At 35.5% G+C, this 17,003-nt stretch overlaps 2 protein-coding genes across 4 annotated transcripts in view; both read right to left on the reverse strand.

The window, feature by feature from the left end:
- Positions 1 to 476, reverse strand: part of LOC120523849 (suppressor of tumorigenicity 14 protein homolog) — a 68,537-nt gene extending 68,061 nt beyond the window's left edge. For 2 of the 3 annotated variants that reach the window (XM_039745510.1, XM_039745511.1), the window contains exon 1: positions 222 to 439. In XM_039745510.1, the coding sequence (XP_039601444.1) occupies positions 222 to 308 (87 nt within the window). In that variant the 5' untranslated portion in view covers positions 309 to 439. The other variant, XM_039745509.1, reaches the window with a different exon arrangement.
- A 7,831-nt stretch (positions 477 to 8,307) lies between these two features.
- The window catches only part of tmprss7 (transmembrane serine protease 7), a 58,422-nt gene continuing 49,726 nt past the window's right edge, over positions 8,308 to 17,003 (reverse strand). Inside the window, exons 16-18 of the mRNA XM_039746329.1 lie at positions 14,318 to 14,586; positions 13,700 to 13,836; positions 8,308 to 8,469 (exon numbers count right to left, since the gene is read on the reverse strand). Of these exons, the coding sequence (XP_039602263.1) occupies positions 8,308 to 8,469; positions 13,700 to 13,836; positions 14,318 to 14,586 (568 nt within the window). The remainder of the gene's footprint in view (positions 8,470 to 13,699; positions 13,837 to 14,317; positions 14,587 to 17,003) is intronic.

Here is a 17,003-nt window from a genome sequence, read left to right on the forward strand (position 1 = left end):
TATATATATATATATATATATATATATATATATATATATATATATATATATATATATATATATAAAGATATAGCTTAGCCTTGCAGAATTCTACTTTTCCAAAACTCAACGACGAATTTTATATATATACGCAATTTTATTTCTGGCACATTTTACTAAACTGATTGTCACATGCACACAGTGAAGAATTCGCGCCAAAGTATTAAGAAAATCTTTCTTACCTTCTCAGGTGTTTGGCTGTCACCGCACTTGCGATAATTTGATATGCTGTAAATCTCGCTAAGCCTCTCTTTAGGAAATGTTATCATCGCCTTTCTTGAGGATAAATAAACTGAAAAAAAAACGAAACCAAACAATAAAAATGTAAAGCACAGCCTAGTCTTAAGCAACGGAGAAGTAAAGCGCTGATGCTGCTTGCAAAAAGTGAGAGTGAAATGAAAAGTCGTCTTTCCTACCGCCGCTCAAGTACCATTCCCTCTGCAGCCGAGGGCAGCCAGGGGATAACCCAGCATGCACTGCGGTTAAACGGCGCGCTGGCTGTCGTATTCCTACTCCTGTACGCATGGCTGTGACTTGGGAGCGCAGGTGTCAGAAGTTTACTCCAGCTGGAGCGAAGAGGTTTTTGTGTTCTCTGGTGTTATATTAAGATTTACTTTTGCAGAATCATTGTAAGCATACATATTTTTAATTTGAATGTTAATGTTTTTGAAAGATTTCACAGTACACATCAGAATGTTATTTGAGAATGACGAGAGTAGCCTGTACATTATAATAAACAAGTATTGTAAAGTGCAAAGTTTAGGCTTAATTGTTAACCATATTGTAATCGGCAAGTGTCGCTTTCCAATGCCCTAATTTTGAATATCTGCGCACGTCATTTTACCAAAATTATCTTTCCATTAAGGGCGGCACGGTGGTGTAGTGGTTAGTGCGAATTCATTGAATCCGTGTTAAGTCGGTTTAGTGGCCCCCGATCTAGCTTCCCTCCCATATCCCTAAGATTTTTAACTTTGAATTGGCGCAGTGTAAATGTGTGAAGTTGTTTATGTAACAGCGCCAAGCGAGAACAGGCGCTCTTTTCAGGTTTCATTCCCTTTCTACTAACGATGATGGTGGCCATGAACGGACTAGGGGGACCTGGGCTTGAATCATTGTTCAGGCTCCATTTGGCCATTCTAAGGAACCACGGGAAAACTGGTGTGTAATGTAAAGGCTTAGGAGTTGCCAACACTTGATTAGGCACTACACAAGAAAAGCAAGTAGCAAAATTCACTATTTCAAAAAGCATTGATCCTGTGCTGCAGTGCTGCTTTAGTGCTTTAAACTTTTTCTTGGCAGGTTCTAGTACAGTGGGAACATGGAGGATAAAATCCAAAGGTAAACAAATACAGTATATGAGAAATGCAACTCAGTTTTTCCAGTACCGTATATTAAATTATGTTTGGAATGTGATGCTGATTGTTGTATTTAAAGTAAATTATAGTGTAATAAAAGGTATGATCTCTAGTGCATTAGCTTCTGTTAGTAGATGCTCTTGCAGTAATTTGTTCCTAACTCTTCAATTGCAGTAGGGGAAATCCATAGAAAGGGGCTGCCTGGGTGTTGCTCCAACCACAGATGTTGATAATCTCTATGGCCTCATGGCCATGGATTATTTTATGAAGTAGGATCAGAGCGTGGCCACAGACTCCAGGTGGCTCACTGAAGAGATGCCATTTTGGTGTGTTTGAAGTTCTGTACAGTAACCATGGTCAGAATTTTGAGTCAAAATTAACGAAGAAAGTATGTTAGATTCTCTTTACCCACAAGACTTGCACCACTCGGTTAAACCCTCAAAGTGATTATATTGTGGAAAGTTTAAAAAGATCTAGGTCACTTATATGTCCATTTTAATGGCATCAGAGAGACTGAGACCAACATAATCCTGCCAAGCTGTGTTGGCTGTTCAAGAGTTCACTGCTTTCACACCTGCCATGCTGATGTTTGGGATAAAGCTGTGCATTTCTCTAACACTGGCCTTCCTCAGTCAATTATCAACACAACCCCAACACCTGAATAATCTAGCAGTCAGCAAAAGAGGATGTACAACAGCCACCTTCAAAGAAGCCTACTATGTCTTGGTGACCTAGTGTGACTGTATAGCCCATAATGAAAAAGCTGCATAGAAAATGAGATGTGAAGTGAAAGAATAAACATTTGTTGAAACTCAAAGTCGCGGTTAGCAAGTGACCTCCTTGGGTACCCATAGTGCTTCCTATTCTGTCAGCTTCTTCTTACTCCTTTCAATGTGGTGTTAATACCTTCAAATTAAAGCCAGAATAGGACTTTTGAGCACTACATAAACTTCAAAGGGTGGGGTTTTTTTGGCTCGGTGTTAATATAAATACAATATTGCAGAATAACTGGGGTGTCCCCTTCAAGGTCAGACTGCCATGTGCTGCTATACTTCAGTTCGCAAAGCACAGACCGGTAAGTGTTAATACAGCTCACCATCCCACTTCAAACCCTATGTACAGCACAAGCCAGGAGCAATGGCATGCCTTGGTCAGTTTAAATGCTTGCACAGATCACTTGAGGGGTCTCCCATGAACAGAACATAGAAGAGGGAGACATTACACAATGTTCACGGTATTAATTCTTTTCATCTGTTCTTATCTGTACAGTGCTTGAATCTGTGAGTTTATTCAATAAGACATTTAAAAGTGAGCCTATATACTGTACATCAATGCTGTGTGCAATAAGTAAAAGCAGACCAGAATTAATGTGTACAGTGCTTTTGATCTAAAGCCTCCACAACGAAATGTCTTTGTATTTTTTTGCTCTGACCTGGTTTTCCCCTCTAACTCCATTTATTTGCTTCATGTTACCATGAAGTGATCACAGTCATATTTATTGCCTAACATCAAAATCAATAATAGTCATGTAATACATGCCACTGCATCAGGAATAAAATAAAAAAAAAACAATAATTACATCAAAATGATCAAACAATCTCAAAAATAGATTCTATGTAAAAAAAAAAACAATATAAACCAAAATTCTGTATAAAACATGTTAATTGTTGCGTCAAGCATCTGTGATTGATTAACAGTTTATGTTTCTTTTTCACAACATAGTCAACAGGAGTGACAGAAAACTTAAGTAATGCTAGAGAACAATATACCTTCAGAGATTCAATCTTGCTTAATAGAAGTGTACCAGGTCCTGGCCCTTTATTTGCTGCAGTCAAGAGATGGGGTACCAAATACTATTATGGTAGGTCGTCTCTTAAAGGTGACCCAGGGATTGGCTGGTCTTCAATATCAACACCACACAGGAGCAAATCAAAATGGAAAAATGAAAGAATAGAGAATCAGTGTGTGAGACAGAAGATGCTGTGGTGATTAATAAAGGATTGACTGAATCCATTGTGCATGAAAAATTAAACTTAGCATACTGGGTGCCTAGAAGGTTAACTCCTGAAAAAATGCCTCACTCTGCATTGCATTCCAAGGAGAATCTCAAGCTCACAAATTAGTACTGGGAAACGTTTAAGAAGCATTTCATTATTTGAGAGGAAACCTGTTGTATACACTATGACCCAGATTCCAAATATCAAATGAAACACTGGAAGCATGGTGATTCTCTGTCACCAAAGAACTTCAAGATTGTGTGCACAATTTTTTATGACATGAAAGTTGTAGCCCATATCGATTGCTTGTCTTAAAATCTTCATATAAACCAGTCAGTATTATGATTTAGTGTGTTGTTTATGGCAGTGAATTAGAGAAAAGTGACATGGACCATTCTCTACCATCACATATCGGTTTCACAATGTTTCTGCTTACACTACATTGTGTTTAATAGGCTGCTCTTCAAAATTTAAGAGATGAAACACACATTTTTCTCCATACCTCTTTCACAATCTGAAGGTCTAATTCCATGAGATATCATATGCCAATAATGCAGACATCATGTCAGCTACAGAAGAATGTTTGGTCAAGCATGAAAAAACATTTTATTTGAGAAAGGCTTTGTGAAAATTATATGAAGTGAAGTATGTTCATGGGGATTATGTTGAAAAATAAAACTGGATCTTGTTGGTGTTTCTTTTATTAGGTCAAGTTCAAAACCTTTTGACCACTCCTATTACAGTTCAGTGCATTTGGTCATTTATATCACCCACTTCCTTTTTTATTAAAAGATCATAGAAAGCCACAACATGGTCACAGAAGCACCCTTGAAGGGGTCCAGCTTATTACAAACATATTGTACAGTACAGTGTGTAATAAAAACAATGTTACTTTGAACAATTTTAACATTTTGTCATTCACCATTTTATTTTCTAAGTAAAGAATTTGCATAACAGAGCAACAGGTTGTGTTCATTTAAGTATAAGTGTTGTTCTGTCATTATAATCAATAAATGATTTCTGACATACTGTTTCATAATGTGCATATAAATAGAACACATTAATTAAGCATCAGTCACAAATGTTTTCCAATCAAGCAGTATTTTTTAATATTGGGAGCCAAAGACAACTGTGAAAAGAAACACAGAATTTAACTACATTTCCTGAACAATGTTACAGCCAGAAATATGTTTTCAATATTTCTCATTATAATTTCTTAGTGAAATGGTTACTGCAAATGTAGTATAATGGTATGAATAAACAGCATACTTTTATATAACCTTGCAACACAATGTACTGTATGATGAACATATTTGTTTTACAATAATTGAACTCATTGGTGTTAAATTCATGTTTTTAGTTTATTTAATCAAAGGTAGATAACCTGTGCCTGTTGACAAAAAGGGCATTGAATAATAACAGATGTTGAATGATCCCTGCCATAACTGCCAAAGCTCTAATCTGCTTTAAAATGCTACATTGCTGTGTTATGTGTAGGAATGTCTGAGAAAATAATGCGGAAACAAGTTAACAGAAGCTTCGTATGTTATGTATCACCAGAAGGCTACTGACATCACTCCCTCTCTTGTCTCATCAGCTCCTCCCCTCCAGAGTGTATATCTCTGCAGTGTGTAGCCTACACCCTGGAGCTCCAGGTAGATGAAGTTGACTCCAATGGGCAGTCCAAGGAGGTGGAGTTGACAACAATGGGCACCAATAGAGTCTAGCTGCAAACCTAAAGAGCTCCTGCCATTTGCACAGTGGTAATGATTAGGGTTATGGAAGGATTATCTGACTCAAGTAATGCAATAAAGTGTCAGCCCCATATACGGTACTTATAGCTCCAGGGTGCAGGCTCCAAGCTGCAGAGATATCAGACTCTCAAATTCCATTGCCACAGGAAGTTTGGGTCTGTCAGGACCAAACAGCTGACTGGAGCAGTGTTCTCCTGGAAGAATGTCTTAAAATGCCTATATGAAGGCTCAGTGTCACTAGTGGTGAACTCCCTAATTTCATTTTCACTTTTTCAACACTGGACATTTAATGGAGTCACCTGTGGTGCAATACTCTTTACCTTTTTTATCGGGTTGTTATTCAGCAATATACTGTACAGTATATAGTAAAAGGAATTGACAACAGGGAGATGTCAAAGGGTTAGTGACCTGCTGGAAACCTTGGTTAATGTCCACAAAAAAATATAAAGACTTGAAAAAGAAAAGTTATCTTGGACATAGGCATCTTTCCGTGGCTGTCTCTCAGGGAATACGGTAGCTTTTGATTTGCTCTCTGCTGTGGATCTCCATTCAATTATATCTTTAGTTCAGAAATGTCAATTCAAAATAACTGAAGACGTGGGATTTCTGGGGTGAAGCCAAAAATTATATTAGCAGTTGTCATGGGACTCATCCTCCAAACTGTGGGTGAAAGTGGCTGTTGTCCGTAGGGGGGCATTTAGCTTTTTACAGAAGCTCTTAATAAATAAATGTGGATGTGTGTGGATGTGACAGTTCTGAATTCTAAGCATTGATAATTTTATTTTCATTGTTATTAGTTTGAATAATTTAATACATATATACACACATTACATCCCCACTTTCCAAGTTTTATTGAGATATAAGCAGTTCAAGTCTCATGAATAAACTAAAATATTAGAAAGGTAAGTGGTAAACTGCCAGAAGTTAAAAAATGAATTTAGGCTACCAGAAACTGAAAAATAATGTATTTTTCAGAGTTATACAAAGAGTCATTTTTACGGAAAAAGTGTCCAAAATTTTGTTGATACTTACAAACTCTCTGTCTGTATAAAAGCAGTGTTGGGACAAACTGTATTGCTACTCCCTCTAAAGCATCATCTGGACAATATTGCTTTTTATATTGATATCATAAGAGCAAGAAAAGGGCAATTAACAATGGAATACACACAGACCATTATAACCCTTATAAGTGTGGATCTTGCAAAGAAAGCCAAGGTGTCAGTAAGTACAGTTTCCTACACCATCAAAAAGAATTTGAAAAATGGAGGAAACTCTGACTGAAATAGGTCTGGCAGACTCAAAGGCACAACAGAATCAAAAGACATGTTTCTCGGAATTAACAGCTTGTGTGATATGTAATGGACTAATATCTTTAACAAGTTAAATGTTTATTAACATTAGACAATCATTTATTTTATATAAATGAAAGCAAATATCAAGTGTTTCTTATATTATTTGGCAACGTAGGAGATGAAACTGAAAAAATACTCATTTTAGTTAAACTAACAATATGTTGTTTAACCCAAAAAGAGCAAATCATCCCATATACTCACCTTTCGTTAAGAATGATTTTGCCATTACAGAATATAAACTGTAAACCTAAGAAGATCCAGGTTAAATACAAAAGCTAATAATTAAAAACACAGCATTAATTAAAATTCTGTTACTGAACTAAATATAATTATTACATATACAAATAAGAAACATGGAAACGCAAAACCCTTTTTTACAAGTTCACTTTTATGGCTGAAAACCTAGCATTTTGTAATTGCCAAAAAATATGCATTTCTAGATGAGTATATTTTGCATTCTATAAGTGTAGTTATTTACATGTTTTTTTAAATTTCAGACAATAAATTGACACAGGAGATAAATATGTATCCATTAAACCTTTAACTAGACTGGCTATCATCCATCCATTTTCTAACATGCTGAATTCGAATACAGGGTCACAGGGGTCTGCTGGAGCCAATCCCAGCCAAAACAGGGCACAAGGCAGGAACCAATCCTGGGCATGGTGCCAACCCACCACAGGACACACACAAACACACACTAGGGCCAATTTAGAATCGCCAATCCACCTAACCTGCATGTCTTTGGATTGTGGGAGGAAACCCACGCAGACACGGGAGAACATGCAAACTCCACGCAGGGAGGACCCGGGAAGCGAACCCAGGTCTCCTAACTGCGAGGCAGCAGCGCTACCACTGCGCCACCATGCCGCCCACTGGCTATCATGTACGCTAAAAATGATGTTGTTCATAATTGTCACACGCAATTTAGAAGTCAAATAGAGGAGGAGGATAAAGTAGTGTGATGTTCATCTATCCAAACAAAAGATAGTGAAATATTGAAAGCCCCTTTGTGTCTCTTTTGGCTGCGAAATGTGTATTCTGAGGCTGTGGCTGTTAATAGAAGATATCATATAATGAGATGGCTTTTGTCATGCAATGTTAAAAATTCCTACTTATTTTCATATTTATTTCCTGACCCAATCAGTCATTTCAACATTTCATTTTTTGATTAGGAAGAAACATGTAAACGTTGCCAGGTTTGCTGCTAAGTTGACAATCCATAAGTAAAAGTCTGTGGAAGACAAAAGAAAAAGGAATAAGTGAAATGTTACTCTTCTTCTTCTTTTTGGGTTAATTTAAAGGTGCTGATCAATTTAAATGTACATTTTGTGGATTCTGTTTTGCCAGCTCTAAAACCTAGCAGTGCAAAAGACCACAGCCATTGAGTTCATTGAGTTCATTGAGTTTGTAGTTTTAAACACATAATTGTACAATTCACTTCTGAATTATAACTTGATTTTTAATGCAGATTTTAGTATATCAAAATATGCAAAGTAAATATATTTTTAACACAATGTATGCACCTTTAAAAAAATCCCAGAGTCACCACACACACATGTCTTTGAGAATGTAGGAGGAAAACTAGAGTATCTACAGAAAAACCCACAGACACGGAGAGACCAAAATATAGTAAGTAATCAAAAATATTTATTTAGTTAAAAAAATTGTAAGTAGTACAATAATACAGTATATTTAAAATAATAAGGTTAATTTTGAAATATTTCATATTTATTTATTTAAAAAACAAAACATAAGTAATACAATTAATAACAAATATAAGTTTTATTCTATACTCTAACCACTTGAGTTAGACGACATAATTTTGAATCCAGGAAGCAAATTTTGATACTCTTGTATACACACCAGGAAGATTAGGTCTTCCACAACCTACACCCCAACTAACAATGCCTATTAAAAACCACTTTCCACCATTTTTCTCTGGACATGATAGTGGACCTCCAGAGTCACCCTGTAAAAAGAGAAACATTGAAAAAAATCAGTCATTTAAAGTACAGCTTCAGATTAAACATTTTATATTTTATTGTAGAGATTGTCATGTTTGGAAAATAAATACTGTTGGTATATAACTTCCAAGATTGAGCCCTGACTTTTAAGTTGTTTCTTATATATCCTCTTCAGTACCAATAAAATTTTAACAGTGCCTGCATTACTCAAATCGTCAAGTTCAATTAAGATGACAAAAACATTTACTGGTGTATTTATTGCTTCAAGCTAAAATCTTGCATACACAATTAGGGCAACATTTTTCTTAAAACCATAGCCTCTCCATGATCAGCCAAATTTTTGGGGCATGCTCAACTATTATTGCAAATGTTTTTCCTTCATTTCATCAGTGATATTTTGGCACACATCTTAATTAAATATCCACATAAGAAAGGTGTTTTCCCATAAGACTCGTGCAGTTTGCTCAATTTATACAGGTATGGAATGGCAGCTGGAACTGAGGGAGTCTGTACAAGGCTGGATTACAGACAAAGCAGCATGGACTTAGTCAGCATTATGGCTTTAACTATGCCTGAAGGGCTGATTGAGTGTACTGAGCCCAGGACTTAGTTGGTCGAACAGGTGCTGTGTTGCTACTGACCTTAGGACTGATAATTAACACATTAATATAAGTGCCCCCCATTTAGCCTTCCCACTAAAGTAATAAAATTAAATTCCTTCCCAGTTTTTAAATAATTATTTATTCTAATAAATTGTTGGATTTTAATTCATTTTTAGTAACTAGCCTGGGAAACCAGTGCATGTATCACCCCGACCTTAGTCTCCATTTGTAAGCCCTAAAGCTGACCAAGGGTTTATTTATATTAATCATAATAAAATCATAAAAAATCAGCAGTAACAGTAAGCTATAGCAACCCCCTCACACCACTCTCCCAAAGTTACTCTGGAAAAAGGATCCCTTAAGAACTGAGAGTTATTGATGCCAATGTAGACTGTTGAGAGAGGTTACAGCTAACCCAATCCCCACCAAATGCACAACAGCTTGACCCTTCACCTATATTGGAGCCAGATGATCCATTGATACATGCCACCAAAAGTTCAAGTAAGACTAGATTAAAGAAAGAGGATTTCCAAAAGTTTACACAGAGAAAAAGAGAGTCAGGCGACTTCCTGAAAGAGACTAAAATAAACTTTACAGTAATGGTATCCAGATCAAATAGACTCTGGTAAATAATACAGTACATGAAATTAGAAGCATCAGTCTAGAAAGCAAAGACTGGAGGACAATCACAAAACATGTGGAAAAAGTGCTAGGGACATTTAAAGGATACAAGTGGCAGATGGCATACATGAACAAATGCATAGCATAAAGTTTATGTGAGGTGAGGTACAGGCAGTTTATACATTCAAGCTGTGTTTGCTGAGAATTTGGGTTTTTAGAAAATGCAGAGATATTGTTAAGTATAGCTTTCCACAGGATTTGAGATTGGAGATGGTGAGAGAAGACCAAAAAGAAAGATAGAAGACTAGCAGATGCAGTTATGCCACTGACTTAAAGTTTGGAGATAACAAGCAAGAATAGTTATAAAAGATCGTTTTGGTTTGAAAGAAGAAAGGAGGAACAGAAAACCTGGACCTCAGTAACTGGAATGTTCCTAGTCCATATTCATGATAGAGTCTTGATGCCTTGATGGCTGACAAATCTGGGTTTATCACTAATACAAAGAAAAAGATTCTGGAAGATGAGGGTATGGTTGTGCCAAATTGAAGAATTGCTCATTTTTTCTCAGGTTTTCCAATTGCCATATGCCAGGCTATAGATTTTAATTGCACTATTCTGTGGATCTCTTTTAGGCTCTGTCTTTAGTCCAAAATGGACATCAACTTTAAATAGCCAATTTGTAGCTAAAGCTAGGTATATACATATTTAGGAAAATTAAACAGTCATTGTAGGCTGTATGTAGTATGTATTGAATAAAGATAAAGCTGTTCACTTGAAAAGGTGAAGGGTCTGACACCCCTTTTTAAATCATAAAGTTTTTTGATTTCCCTTTTTATTGACTTGTATTCATAAGATGACTTGTAGAATATAATTTTTTTAATTACATGGAAAAGTATGATTTTTTTTTTTTAAAAATGTAATGTATATTTTTTACATTTAATAGACCTCAAAATTTGGATTGGCACAATATAAACACACACCACATTTTTCTTAACATTATCCAACAGTTATTGAACACTGCCTATTTCTCTCTTTCTATCATAAACTTGAAATCATAGGTTTTTCACTAGATTACTGCTCGGTCATTGTTCTGGGTGTCTCCTTTTGTAGGCTTGACTATTGCAGTTCTGTTCTAGCTGGGTATCCAGCGAGTAAAGTCTGTATCCAATTCATTAAGAATGCTGAAGTATTTGTTATTTTATCCACACTACTACCCTGCTTCACTGTCTCCCTGGGCTTCCAGTTACTGATAGGATGCACATCAAACTTCTTGTATTGACCAACAAATGCCTGAATGTCTCTGCCTTCTACTACCTCCAGTGTCTGACCTTTCTATTTGTTCATCCAAGGAGGTGCCATTCTTTGTTGGTCTGCCTAATAATTGTATCTAAACTTGCTGGATATGATAAAATGTACAAAGTTTCTAAATTTGTAATGCCAAGGTGCGCAACAAAACTTATAGTCTGTTAATATTCAGGTCTTCCTTCAACACACACACACACACACAGAATTTTAGATTTGCTTAACTTTTTAAAGATTTTGCTCTTCTCTTGGATAGTTGCAACTGTATTGATACTTTCAACCATCAACTAACTGCACTTTTGTTAAATTTTTGCATTACGGTAACTGTAGTATTAAGTTTCTTGAGCTATTCTTTAAAATTATATTCTCTATTGCATGTTACATTTGTGGCTTCCTGCCCAACAGTGAAACATGTAGCATGTACATAGATTTTCTTTTTATTGTAAATCATTTTGATTATGTGCCAGAAAATACATTAATGCTTTTTCGGTATGTTTTGAGTTCAATTAAGGTTCATAAGGCATTGGTCAAAAAAAAGGAATCAAACATTTACAAAGACCAGAAAGGATCACAGAATGCATTCATACATACTCACACTCTCATAATCAACCAAGCCTAGCCTTTGCCACATAATAGAAACATATGACCACCCGGAGGAAATCCATGCAGACACTGGTAGTACATGCACATTCCACGCATGGAGGACCTGGGAAGTGAACCCAGGGACCTCATGTATAAACGGTGCGTACGCACAGAAATGTTGCGTAAGAACTTTTCCACATTCAAATTGCGATGTATAAAACCTACACTTGGCGTAAAGCCACGCACTTTTCCACGGTACCTCATACCTTGTCGTACGCAAGTTCTCCGCTCGGTTTTGCAAACTGGCGGCACCCAGCGTCAAAGCAGTGCTACTGTTCTTGTGTTATTACTCTTTATTTTCATGACGCGGCTTTATAAATACACAGAAACTAACCGCATATTGTTTATTAGTGTAATGCATCTGATTGTAATTAACTCGTAACAATATAATGGTCCAGGGAACAGCCATAGTATTCCAAATGCCATAACTGCTTTAGCGTTGTTACTCTCACTTCTTCTTCTTCTTCTTCTTCTTTCAGCTCCTCCCATTAGGAGTTGCCACAGCGGATCATCTTTTTCCATACTGCTCTCACTGCACGACTCTTCTTTTTTATTTCCGGCACTGTGCGATTTTGTGAATGTGAGCTTTCAAGTTTCTCCAACACGCTATGTCACTCGATCAACTTCATTTTGTTGATTATACCACGGTTTATTTGAACAAATAGTATGTTTTTCCTTTGCCTCCACTTGGTATTCGCTGAAATTCTTATATTTTCCCCGTGCTTTTCCCATTGTCTTTTCACAGAAGGCTGCGCTTAAGGGCGATTTATATTGATTTGCATATTCAAATAGGCGTAATTCTGGGAGGATTTGGGGCGTTACAAAATGCGCGTGCACGAGCGTTAGTTTTCACGCTGATCGGGATTTATGTAACGGAAGGCGTGGAAGTTGAAATGCACAGATTCCTGCATCTGGATTTTTCTGTGTGTAAGCACATTTCGGCTTTTGTGCTTACGCCATGTTATAGTGCGAGTTCTACGCACGGCATTATACATGAGGCCCCAGGTCTTCTTACTGTGAGACAGCAGCGCTACCACTGCACCACCGTGCCACACCTTATTACAAATGTTGTAAAATAAAATTAAGAAGAGCAATATTATATTTTTCACTAACTGTTACTCTTATGATCAATATTCTTTATTTAGAATCTTTTTCTTTGTATTGTGATAAACCCAGATTTGTCAGCCATGGGCTGGTCAAGGCATCAAGACTCTATCATGAATCTGGACTAGGAACATTCCAGTTACTGAGGTCCAGGTTTTCTGTTCCTCCTTTCTTCTTTGGTGTGTGGGTGTGTGTGTGCCCTGCGGTGGGCTGGTGCCCTGCCCGGTTTGTTCCTGCCTTGCGCCCTGTGCTGGCTGGGATTGGCTCCAGCAGACCCCTGTGACCCTGTGTTAGGGTATAGCGGGCTGGACAATGACTGACTGACAGACATTTGTAATAGTGGTGCTACATTAATAGCTAAACTGACTTACATCTAAATCTCAAGCATTTAGGCCTACATTCATACTACATTATTCATTGAACTAGTACCTAAATGCAGAAAATGAAAAACCAAAATAAACAGGATAGCAGAAAAGGCTTTAACAGTTGTAAATTTTGCAAAACCATAGAGTAAGCATGAACTAAGTAGGTTTTTCTAAGCTTTTTGTTTGGTTAACTGTCACAGCTAAGTTCTGTTCCACATGTAGGTGTGCAGTTTATCTCATATAAAAGTTTTGAAAGATATTATTTAGCTTAGAAATCATGTTTTTGTTTTTCTGTTAATGGAGAAAAACAGACTCGCAGAACATTTCTGAATGCAACAAAGCTTTTGTGGCCACCGTTTTTAATAACAATAACCTCAAATGAAATTTTTTTTGTTGTAAAAGTCAATAAACTGTTATTCTAAAGAAACAGTTTGGGAAATAAATTTTAAATAGTTTGAAACAAGATGTGTAAGTATTATTTTCAATGCAACACTGGATAACTTTTCAGAAAAGGTTCAGAATACTTCTGAAGGTCACTGTTGGAGGTTTAAATGCTGAATTTAGAATTTGAAAGTCTAAACCATATGTAAAAAACATACCCGACATGCATCTTTTTTTCCTGAAGCCACTCCAGCACAAATCATACGTGAGGATAGAGGACCATACCTCATTCGACATACTGTCTGGCTAACAATTTCCACTTCAGCTTCTTGTAGTATTGATGGGCTTTCACTATCTGTTGGTAAACCAAGAGGTTTATCGTGAATTTAGTTCTTGCAGTATGTGATCAAATTATATTATGTTAAAATGAAAGCTTCACTTAATATGCTGTGTTCAACTATATAAATAAACTTTTCTGTAACTAATGGTGACTTTCTTTTTATCTAATTGCTCTGAATTAAGATCGAATGAATTGAGTAAAATGTTGAGTATAGCATATTAATACAATTTTAACCATATGTATGTTATTTTAACTTTCACATCAATCAAATAAAATGGGAATTTCAATACTTTAAGTTTTAAAACAAAGGAAATTTTATTATTAATCAATTCTGACTGGTAATAATAGTATTAAAATTACTGCGGCAGCTATTACTCATTTATATATATATATATAGTGTACTGTAGTACACCTGAATTATTCAATATTTTTTAAAGTTTTCTTATTTAAAATTGTATTTCATAGAAAATAGAAATTCTGTAATGTCACTACTCACCTCCTTCTGACTTCTTTCCCCAGCCTGTCACCCAGCACTTGTCCCCAGACTGCACTGATTGAATAATAGATGGGATACAAATCGGCTGTATCACTGAATTGAGAGACTTAGGCCAAGTGTTTTTCAACTGTAGCAGTGCAATATCATAGTCAAAGCTTCTCGAATTGTAGTATTCATGAACAACAATCCTGCGTATTTCTGAAAAAAATTTTGGATTTCCTTGAACTCGCATTCCAAGATATGCTAGCCAAGGCCGAGGATCAGACAACCTGATTAAAATAAATGGGTACATAAAATAAATAAATTAATAATTTTAACACAAAACATAAATTCATCATTCATTGATTTTTTTTTTAGTCCATACATCTTGCTAGTAAGCAAGTAATACTGTACATCCTCTCAATATAGTATATTTCCTTTACCAAAAAATGTTATTAACATTAAAAAACATTTATTTTTCAAAAACATTTATTTCAATACAGGGTTGCATTTAGCTTGGGCCTACACTGGCAGCATTATCAAGGCAGGATCCAAACCTTTAACCATACACACTTACAAATATTCCTACAGTATCTTGTAGCATAGCCACATAAAAGTATGTTTAATTATATCTGAGCCTTACTCTATTGTCTTTCTCATTTTCATGTATATGTATTATTTTATTTTTGAATATACTGTATGTCTCAAATGTATTTTTTCCAATAGAAGGAAAACTGTGCAGTAAAAAAAGCATTTGATAATAATGAGACCTTTGAACTACTGAGGCCAAAGTAATTTGTTTTGCAATCACAACTCCATAATGAAGATGGTGTTAATTTTACAAAGGATTAAAAAATGTAGAGGAGGAATAGAAGGAGGAGACAGCTGTTGTAAAAACAAATTAAAAATCTATCTTTGCTTGTTTTTATGGGAAAAGTAATGCTTTTTTATTTGTAATGTATTATTGAACTGTTTATTGTTGCTGTTCTTTATTAGTCTCATAATCATTTAGATAATACAGTTTCAGTTTAAGCAAAAGATTAAAAGGAGACATAATTGACGTGTTTAAAAGTATGAAGGAAATTACAACAGTGGTTTGAGAATGTTATTTTAAAATGAATCAAAAACACAGGGACACAGAAACTTGTTAAGGGTAAATTTTGCATAAACATTGGGAAATTTTTTATTATACAGAGAACCACAGCTACCAAGTAGTGTAGTAGACAGTAGGAATTTAGAGAACCTCAAAAACTAGACTTGATGTTATTTTAGAAGAATTACGTGGCTAGGATTTTTGAGATGTGTTGGGCTGAATGGCCTGTTCTTCTGTACATTGTTCTAGTGTTCTAATGCAACTATGGGATTATGTATAGTTAATAGATTTCTTGAAATCAAAAACAGTATAGGAACTTAATTCATTTTTATATAAGTTTAAAAAGTAGCCTTACTGTATAAATCTTTTCAATATGAGAAAATTGGGAGACAGTTTGTTGCACACCATAAAGTGCCAGTTTAAAGTTGCTAATCAAATTCTGAATGTCTTTGGAAAGTAAATTAAAGTACACTAGGATAGGTCATACGGAGACAGAAAGTACATGCAGACTTAAGAAAGAAATGGCCTGGGATTGGATTTAAAGCTAGGAGAAAGGCAGCAACATGAAACACTAGTGCTGCACAATGTCCTTGTGCTCTACTTCCACATTTCAAAGCCATACAGTATTTGTAAAGCGCACTGAAAATTCTAATTAAGCACAGTTGCAGAAGTAGTTCTTATGTGTTTTGGTCTGCCCTATGGTTTCCTAATGCCCTGTCCAGAGTTGGTTACTGCTGGATATTTTTCATTTTTTCTTGTTTTTTTTTTTGTATCTCAGTCTTAAGAATACCTTATTTTCTAAGTGTAATTTGGCCAATGTCTCCATTGAAATAAAATTGAAATACATTTTTTAAAAAGAAGTATTCACCTGGAAAGAGTGAGGGGTGATTCTCTGTTATATTGCATTGAGAAAGGGGGGCTTTAAATACAATGAAAAGAAATATATAAACTTCAAAATTGTTTCTATTCTCAACTGGTAACCATGATAAAACTATACATGTAACAGTGAATGTATAAGTTGAGTCACAGTGTAAACTGAATAATGTTTACTATATTTAGCTGTTGATAAAAAAGACAAATTTCTCCTTGGGGACAAATTAAGCTCGCTCTATCTATCTATCTATCTATCTATCTATCTATCTATCTATCTATCTATAAAACCTAACAGATTGGATTAAACACCATTTGAATTTAAGTTCCTTAGTGTAGCTGAATGAAAATATGTCACAATTAATCTATTTTGAACTAGTATTTGAATTCACATGGGTCCTCAGTAATGGTTAATGGATCTACAGTTCTTCTGTCAAACAGGTGAACAGAGCTTGGCTTTCGGATTTATTATAAGGCAAATATTGAAAATATTGGTAGTGAATTAACTTATGAATGGTGAATAAATTAAATGTATATGTTCAATCGGATTGGCATAGTAGAATTAAATTATTTAGAAAAAACATTGTGCTATTGAATGATCTTAACATCAATGAACTCTGTGAAGTGCTATTTTGGCCTTCAGCTAGTTTCTGCAGTGTTTTACTAATCTTGTTTTTCTATTAGGTTCAAAATGTTCCTTTGCTATTCTGTTTAATCTTTAAATATTAGCATCATAACATCTTT

Source organism: Polypterus senegalus, chromosome 2, assembly GCF_016835505.1.
Source record: "Polypterus senegalus isolate Bchr_013 chromosome 2, ASM1683550v1, whole genome shotgun sequence".
NCBI lineage: Eukaryota > Metazoa > Chordata > Cladistia > Polypteriformes > Polypteridae > Polypterus > Polypterus senegalus.